The sequence below is a fragment of the Rhagoletis zephyria genome, unplaced genomic scaffold, assembly GCF_001687245.7.
Source record: "Rhagoletis zephyria isolate East Lansing unplaced genomic scaffold, Rhagoletis_zephyria_1.1 Rzeph_scaffold_03383, whole genome shotgun sequence".
In the NCBI taxonomy this organism is placed as follows: Eukaryota; Metazoa; Arthropoda; class Insecta; order Diptera; family Tephritidae; genus Rhagoletis; species Rhagoletis zephyria.
In genome coordinates this window covers 3,121-12,047 of record NW_016160466.1, presented here as the reverse complement: position 1 = coordinate 12,047, position 8,927 = coordinate 3,121, and the positions used below count along the sequence as shown (strand labels likewise).

The 8,927-nt window shown below is 36.1% G+C and overlaps 3 protein-coding genes and 1 pseudogene across 3 annotated transcripts; 2 read left to right on the top strand and 2 right to left on the bottom strand.

Annotated features, from left to right (window-relative positions):
- Positions 1-8,927, bottom strand: part of LOC108368917 (vacuolar protein sorting-associated protein 13A-like) — a 36,745-nt pseudogene that overhangs the window by 24,701 nt on the left and 3,117 nt on the right.
- Positions 936-1,812, top strand: tsu (40S ribosomal protein S12 homolog tsunagi). Its single transcript, XM_017623883.1, has 2 exons — positions 936-1,138; positions 1,216-1,812. Exons 1-2 carry the CDS (start codon positions 1,078-1,080, stop codon positions 1,650-1,652), a joined length of 498 nt encoding a protein of 165 aa, XP_017479372.1. The 5' UTR covers positions 936-1,077; the 3' UTR covers positions 1,653-1,812.
- On the bottom strand, positions 1,858-4,835 carry Mys45A (SDA1 domain containing protein Mys45A). The gene is made up of 4 exons (XM_017623881.1): positions 4,531-4,835; positions 4,181-4,462; positions 3,956-4,117; positions 1,858-3,511 (listed from the first exon to the last, which is right to left on the bottom strand). Exons 1-4 carry the CDS (start codon positions 4,720-4,722, stop codon positions 1,949-1,951), a joined length of 2,199 nt encoding a protein of 732 aa, XP_017479370.1. The 5' UTR covers positions 4,723-4,835; the 3' UTR covers positions 1,858-1,948.
- Positions 5,885-8,162, top strand: LOC108368914 (probable palmitoyltransferase ZDHHC24). The gene is made up of 3 exons (XM_017623882.1): positions 5,885-6,122; positions 6,194-6,292; positions 7,428-8,162. The coding sequence occupies exons 1-3, from the start codon at positions 5,885-5,887 to the stop codon at positions 8,000-8,002; spliced, it is 912 nt and encodes a 303-aa protein (XP_017479371.1). The 3' UTR covers positions 8,003-8,162.

The window sequence follows — 8,927 nt, the reverse complement described above, 5'->3', positions numbered from 1 at the left end:
AAAAAAAAAAAAAAATAAAAGAATACAATTTTATGTAATCAATGTAAATATCATTTACTCTCATATATATACATGTCAATCAATGAACAACATCAAAATGTACAACAATCATAAACATTCACTCAAATGTACTAATACATCTCATATCATTTTGTCTAATCTATCGTTATCGATTAAGAATGCTCATAAAATTATACATTTCTCCTTGTCAACGACTACCTCCACCCTACCACAGCTGCTAAGGACAACGAAATTCCAAACTCAACCAATATAAATCACATCGATTTCTGTAAAATACAACACACCCGTGAATAATCTGGCACTGTAAGGGTAGCAATCAAGCCCTGCCATCATCACCTTCGGAAGGGAAGGATTCCAAAGTCACAAAAAAAAAAAAGAATTGGTGTCAATATCAAATGGTTCACTGCACTACGCGGCGCGGCACGCAATTTAATACGACCATAAAACGTTGATTTTATAGAACCCGCAAGTGCAAACGGATGATATTTATTTTGCCGTTAAGAACACATTTCCTTTTTATTCATTATTTATTTTAATAAACGACACAAACTGCGCACCGAACCGACGTATTTGTAAGAAAAATTCAATCTGACCAGCCCAAAATGAAATGTCAGAAAAAGAAAATGTTATCCAAAAGAAAAACAGATAACAGCTGTTTCTTATTGTGAATGGAAAATCAATAGGGTTGCATTTTTTAGAAAACAGAAATTTAATTGAAAACTTGAGAAACTGAAACATGGTGGCGGATCGTTTGCGAAGGTCGATTAAAATTATAGTAAAACAAACTCTGTCTACAAAACCATAGTAAAAAAATATATATATATATATATATACAAAACTCTGTATACAAACAATTTTACCAATGTAGATTTTTCAGCAAGCATAAAAAATGTTTCAATTCCAACAAATTCCCTACGATTCTTTCACTTCAAAGCCCATATCTTCATTCTACCATTGTGAACTACGTGAAATTATTATTTTCCGGCTTTAATTCGCGTTGTTAACAAATTCCAGCAAATATAAATAAATTAATTTATATTTCAATAAAGAATTAAAATGGCTGATGTGCTCGATATTGACAATGCCGAGGAGTTTGAGGTTGATGAGGATGGTGACCGTAAGTACAAAGAAATAAGATCCAGCTTTCTACTAACACGCTACAAAAATTTTACAAATTGTTATTTTCTTTTACAGAGGGCATTGTTCGTCTAAAAGAGAAAGTCAAACATCGCAAGGGACGTGGATTTGGTAGCGAAAGCAATTCGCGCGAACCCATACAGAGTTATGAGCGCGTTCGCCACGAAGACGACGATGAGTTGGAACCGGGCCCACAGCGTTCCGTTGAAGGTTGGATTTTGTTTGTTACCTCAATACACGAGGAAGCACAGGAAGACGATATACAGGAAAAATTCTGTGAATTTGGCGACATTAAGAATATTCACTTGAACTTGGATCGCCGCACGGGTTTCTCAAAGGGCTATGCGCTAGTAGAATACGAAACTCACAAGCAAGCACTGGCTGCAAAAGAAGCACTACACGGCGCAGAAATCATGGGACAAGTAATACAAGTCGACTGGTGTTTTGTAAAAGGACCCAAGCGTATGAAAAAGTCTGAGAAGCGCCGAAGGTAAAAACTCGAAAAGAAGTCTGTGGATTCGCAGAGGTTTTATCTATTGTGCTCATTTATACTGAAATGTATACAGCGAAGTCCGATTTGTACTAATTTAATTACATATTATGATGTAGTAAGCATTTCATTACAGGTTAAATAAAACTTTAATTCAACACTACCGAATTGAACTTATATTTCTTTGAAATAACAACAAAAGGATAAAGTTCGATTACGTTTAACTCTTCAGTTTATTGAAACTATAGTATGTTATATACACGAAATAAATGTCTAGGGCAACTGATCCCGGCCCAGCCTCTACTTCATCTTTTTTTGGTGCAGCAGATGCTTTCTCATAGCCTTTTGTTTGTCGCGGAAACTTTTCTTCACCTTGGAGCGCGCCTTATGTCGCATCATTACAAAGTTCTTCTGTTTGCCTTTTTCTCGGTTCGTTTTAGAGCTGTGTTCATTTTTGCGGCCATCTTTCCAGCCGAATTTTTCTCTATCCTTCCGCCCAGCCATGACAGTTTCTAAACGCGACTCCTTGTCGTGTTTACGTTTTTTATATATCATCTCAATGCTGTTTAGTTTAACAAATTCGGCACGGTCTTTTTCCAACGGTCTCTTACGGGCATTTGTAACAGTCTTTTTAAGCTGTGCCGCATTGATTCGTTTGAAATCTTCGTCTGTGAAAATACGCGTCATAGCCAACTCCTGCGCAGCCTCTTTGACATCAAGAACTTGCACATCTTTTTCAGTTGAATTTCCCACATCATCGTTAGAAGATTTCTTCTTTTTAGTATGTTCCTTGTCACTACTTTCAGATTTGCCTAAAGTTTCTTCTTCCTCATCCTCCTCATCATCACCACTTTCGTCATCATCATCGTCTGTATTTTCATCCCCACTATCATCCTCTTCTTCTTCGTCAACATCTTCATCACTTTCTGCTTCCTCCTCGTTTTCATTTACATTTTCACCCTCATCATCGCTATGTGATACGTTCACCCATTCGCCGTCATTAGAGTCACTATCGTCATCGCTACCCAAATCTATCTCCTTAGAGTCTTTAAGCAAAGCTTCAGCTCCAGGAATCGTTTCATGTACCTCAACCTCACCGTATGCGCGTATTTTACGCTCTGCTTGCGCTTCTGTAAGACGACCGCGATCTTTTTTATGCAGCAGCGCCGGTAGTTGTTCTCGATATAACATAATTAGCGACCGTGCAGCCATCATAACAGATTTTTCTTTATACGTTTTATACATAGCCAGGTCACGCAAAAGATCCTCGCCCATTGCCAAAGGACAACGCATGCAAATCTCACGGGTCGCATTAAGACCAATCGCCATCACATCGCTGGAATTACGCTCTGTGATAAAGTTGTTTGCAATCGTTTTCAGCACTGGTTCAATGATATCGCCCGGTACTAATTCATGAGAGGCCTGCGCAGCAAACTGCATAATACGCGTCACTTGGCGCTGATGTGGTTGCAGAAAGCGGGTGATGTAGGGATAGTATCCAAAGAGAAACAACTGATGTATGCCAATCAAGCGCGAGATTACATCTAAATGCATCAGTTTGACCTCGAAGCGCTCGTTTGTTGACTGCAGCTGTTTGAAGAGACCCTCAGCAAGGCCTTGTGGATTATGCAAGAGGTGTATGCCGGAAAAATTAAATGCCGGAGCATTCTTTTTCTTTTTTTGAGCCTTTACTGCTTGCTTCTTGATTTGTTCCAATTGCTTCTTACGCTTCTTAGTCTTTTTATTGACACGATTTTGCATCAGCGCACCTTTGAGGTCTACTTCATCACCACTGTCAGAATCGTCCGAACCTTTTTCGTCATCATCGTGACCCAGGAAAAATTTCAAAGAAGCAACTAGCACCTATCAGACAAATGGGTTATTAGCATTTACATATCGCTAGCTTAGAGTGAAAAGTTGCTAAGTCCACTTTTTATGAAAACTCATATTTTGATATAGGAGGCTAAAGAAATTGAATACGCATCGTTTCGAAAATTATAAAGGTATTTGTTTTATTTTTTCCTCTTCATAAGCAATAAAAGGAAAATTTGCTAAGTCCAAAAGAAGCACCACAAATCAGATAAGGCCAAAATAATACGACATCTTTTAATAAATATCGAATCCTTCTGATTCTTATGGAGTTTTGCTTTGCTTTAAACGCGCAAAATGTTTGATTCAAAGTCTTGTGAAATAGTTAAAGAAAATGGCTATAGGAAGATTTTTTCCTCTCCAGTAAAATTTTTAAAATGGGACTTAGCAACTTTTCTTTCTAAGCTAGCGATATGTATATTTGGAAATCGTTCAAACCTTCATAACTTTAGAAAAGCAACCAACAGTTGCTATAACATTAACTGTTTTTGGGTCGTTCCAAATATTCTTCTTGTACAACTCAATCATTATATCTACGGACATCTTTGCGGCTTTCGGATTGGCGTCTTTCAACATAGAGTACATAAAATTTTGCAATGTCTAGTGAATAATTTGCCTTTTAGTAAAACTTTTTTTTTTACTTTACAACATTATCAATCTTACCGAGTTAAGCTTCATATCCTTGTGTTTGGCATTCATATTTTTTATATCTGTAATTATATGTGTTTGTAAGAAGGAACGCAAGTTCTTATCAGGGCAGCTTAACAGTTGAAAGAAGAGTTCCAAAAGATCAATGGCTGGTATCAAGTTCTTATTACGCATCAATATCAATGCCTTGACAAAGCAGTTGCGCATTATAGGATCTAATGTTGTAGCATGGTTTTTCAGTAAATCCACTAGGTGTTGTGGGAACTTGGCGCATTCCTCTGGATAGCATTGTGCGACCTACAGTTTTAATATACATAATTATATTGTTTTAATATAACTTTACAAAAACAAAAAATTGTACTAACCTGCGCTATGAATATGACAAGCTCATCCAAAGACTTGTTTTCGTCGCTTGGGTTAAGCGCAAACACTTCCAAGCTGCTGAGGAAATGCTGGTATTGCTGATGGAAGTCATCTTTGTATGAATCGGGATCACGTTTTATAAGATTCTGCAACTGTGGCAGGTTGTCCGGCAATTGATTGTTATGACGCACCATTATGACTTTTGTGAAAATCACAACAATGTTACGTATTTATGGGCGCGTTTTGTTAAAAATAACAAAAATTATAATCGCCCACTGCGCCGTATAGCCAAAACACGTTGTTGGCACCTACGCAGCTTCTTAAAAAAGAACCTATTCACAATTTTGAATTGTTGACATTAGTTTTGTTCCTCTCGTTCCTATATAACAAGTGAGAATAGAACTTTCTATGCAATTGCAAATTATTTTATTAGGGTAAGCTTGTTTTAACCTGGTTATATATTTTAACTTCTTAATGATAGAGCTTTCCCACCTTTAGCTTCGATTTTAGATAACGTGACACATATTTTGACCCTGCTCGAAGAGTAAAAAATATGTACAACTAGGGTTTTTGATTTCTTTAAAATCGTGTGTCTCATTCAATTTTTTCTTCTTCATAATTTTTTTATATCTGAAATTTCTTCAGCAAATAAAAGCCCAAATATCAAATTATATATTAAAATTTCTCTCTTTACGAGAACCTCTGATTTGCTGCAGCAAGCATATCTAATTAAAGCTAATTGAAAGATTTACCTATTACCCTATGCTCCAATGCGGTTAATAATCATATGTATATATACATATATGTACACTTAAGCCTGTACAAACATACATACAATTGTTAAATCTTTTTGACTGAAAAACATGTATTGCAGCAGAAAAACAAACCTTTTTATTTTCTACCACAAATGATTGCTAGTAGCAAAGTATGTACATATGGATGTATGTATATCAGAGCCGTGAAAAAAGGTAAGAGTAAAATTTCTGTGATCTATGCTCTTCACTCCCGCTCACGATCGCAATCAGCTCTTGCAATTTTCCACACGCCAACTTTTTGAAGCGATTAATGTTGTGGTGGTGACATCACATTGATTGACCACCTGCTCTAGCCAATTCATGCAGGTACTCTTTGCATTACTTATCTTTTAGTTTTTCACGTGATAACCGAGCGCTGCTCTCTCGTAAAAATTTTAGTTAGTTTATGTGAGATAACAACTTTTCCTTAATATCAGTTGCTTAATGTGTTTGGCCAATGTTTAATCGTGGTGCTAACAAAAGATTAATTTTTAAATATAAATAAACAAAGCAAACTCATGCAAAATTCGGCATTATTGTCTAAAGTTCATTTACTGGCACAATGAAATTGCGAATACGAAAACGAATTTTTCCCAGGCGTTTAGGCGATATCTTATGTTTTTTATTGATAGTAGTCTTTTTGCCACTTGTTGCTTTTTTCGACGTTGTCGTTGTTGTGCCGGCTATTCACACACCGGGCGAGTTTATGCATAGCTTTATATTTACGATCGCAATGTTTCTGATTTTCAATATAAATGGAAATATGTTTGCCACCATGATGGTGGATACCAGCCTTGATGGTAAGTTATATTATTTTGATATATTTTTGTATGAATGTACATATGAAAGTAGTTATCCCACCTTTTTATAGCCATAAATCTGATAGTCCCAGAAGATGCTTCAGAAAATGGATGGCATAGCTGTGAACGCTGTAAGAAGTTGACCCCTCCAAGATCTTATCATTGCAAAGGTAAACAACTAGTATTTCTTTAGAAAATATTTCAAGTGTATTTTACTGGCCAGTAATAATTCAGCAGAGTTAAATTTATAAAAAAAGGCCGTTATATATTCATATATTGAGTAAATATTTGATAAAACATCCCAATAATAGAATTGCGTTTAAAGTAAAGAGCGAAATACACAACACAAGCGGCTTGACAAACCAAGCGAAATTTCCCTTTGCTTCAAGCCATTTGTGCTGTGTATGGGGGTGTTTGAAGGTTTGACAAACCGCCGTCAAACCTTCAAACACCCCCATACACAGCACAAATGGCTTGAAGCAAAGGGAAATTTCGCTTGGTTTGTCAAACCGCTTGTGGTGTATTTCGCTCTTTACTTTTTCAATGCGATATCGTTATGCTTCTTTTGCAATATAAAGAGCGGACGGTCTTTCTGCAGTTTTTACTATGGCATTTAGATATCAAAATCAGGGTACGAAAATAAACTGTACAAAACAATTCCCATTTGCTCATCGATCATCATATCATTTGTGGTTTTGTACAGTTTTGTAAATAGTCAGAAACAAATTGTAAGATTCACTTTTCCCCAACGAGAAACGTTTGCTTTTCGTTTGTGACAATTGTACCATAGGGTACGTTTTATATGTATGCAAACGTTTCAATTACGTGAAAAATAATTTTTTCTGTAAATTTTCATATCCAATTCAATTAAAAAACATTTTAATTTTTTTTATTCATTGCAGCCATTCGTTTTGTATTTGTTTATTGCATATATGTACATACATAAATATATTTTCCCTGCACGATTCATTTCGTTTGTTGTTTCGTCTGTAACTACTAAACTACTGTAGTGTACTATCGCCAAAGTGAACTCAGCCGTTTTGTTTCGTATTGTACCGAACTGTTAAAGTAATAAACGAAACGAAATAGTAACGTACAATATAGTTTATTTTCGTACACTGATCAAAATAATAATAAATCATTCATTAGATACTAGTAAAAAACCAATACAACATGAAATCTATACAAAGTAATTTGTTATATGTTATAGGTATTCACGAAATCAAGCAAGTGAATTGGCACTATTTAAGTTATTTAATATTTTGGTTTATGGAGATTTTAAATAACTTCTTGTTTTTTTTTCAGTTTGTAAGAAATGCATTTTAAAACGAGACCACCACTGTGTCTTCACGGGCTGCTGTGTTGGGCATTACAACATACGATACTTTGCTTTGTTTCTTGTCTACATGTTTGTCGGTTCACTGCTCTCCTTCTTTTACTTGAGTTATTACCTATTTTGGGTACGCGCCGAGACCTTTCGTCACATACTCAGCTTATTTAAAATGTTGGGTCCGATACTAATGGTAGCCCATGGCGGTAAATGGGATAATCTTCCGCTTCTATATTACAATTTAAATATAGTAGCATTAGTAATATCATCTATATTATTGGTATATCATGGAATACCTATCATCAGAGGTGGTACTTCTTACGAAAGACGCTTTAACTATCCATATGGAAGAGATTTCTACAGCAACTTGCGTACCATTTTTGGGAAAAGAATGTATTTGGTGTGGATTTCGCCTTTTATTGGCAGTGAATTGTTGGACGATGGCGCAAATTCGGAAGAGGTGTTGGACAATGCGCCATTGCAGAGGCCATCAAGTCAGAAGCTTAGAAACAGAGTAAATCATCATTCTCGTAAGTCGCGCTTGGATTAAAGCTAGTTTAAATAGTTATTAACCCTAGACTTACTAGAACCATGTTCTGTAGTACGTAGTTTAACCCTGTTGTTTTACAAATAAAAGTAAACTAGATGATATGGCGGTCGCTGTGGAGGAATTGTTGGCAGTGTGCGTTACCATTCCGCAGGGCCTGGAATTATTGAAAACAACCACAAAATAAATGTAAAATATCTGTACAAACGTTATTCGGGTATATTGCTGAAACTACAAATATCTATACTGAAATAAGTTACTATTCTCTGAATCACATATAAATACCTGAAAGAGTTTTTGGAATGGTGCTGGAGTGACAGTCCTTTTGATCAGATATAAATCCGAGCCGCCAGGTTACGTAGACCACAGGTAAAGGGGGTTTCGTCCAATTCGACAACTCATGGATGGCTAATCTGGCGGTCTTCAAAAAAAACCCACCAAATTTTTTAAATAACGACCTTGGCAGCTCCCTTTTGTTTACAATTGCAATTGGTCATTTGAAAAAGAAGCAGCATGATTTGTTGTAAGTTGGCACCAGCGATTGGCCCAATTTGTTTACACCACAAATTATTTAGTTTTATCTTAATTACGAAAAGCGGAATAGATACGGCGTGAACTTTTGTAAAGATCTGTTAAGGAAGCGATTTGCTATGCTTTTGCGGCGCAAATTCCTGCCACGTTCATTGCGTGATATCGGCTGCTTTTTGATGATGTTCATCTTCATACCAATAACATTTGTATTTGAGATCACCATAGTGTTACCCGATTTCCACGCCACAAATGGCATCATTTACATACTAACCTGTCTATTAGGACTATTTTTGCTATTCAATTTGCAGGCGAATATGCTGGCATGCATGTTGATAGACACAAGTGCGCGTAGTAAGTTGATGAATGTGTATATAAATTATCATATGTAAAAAAAAAA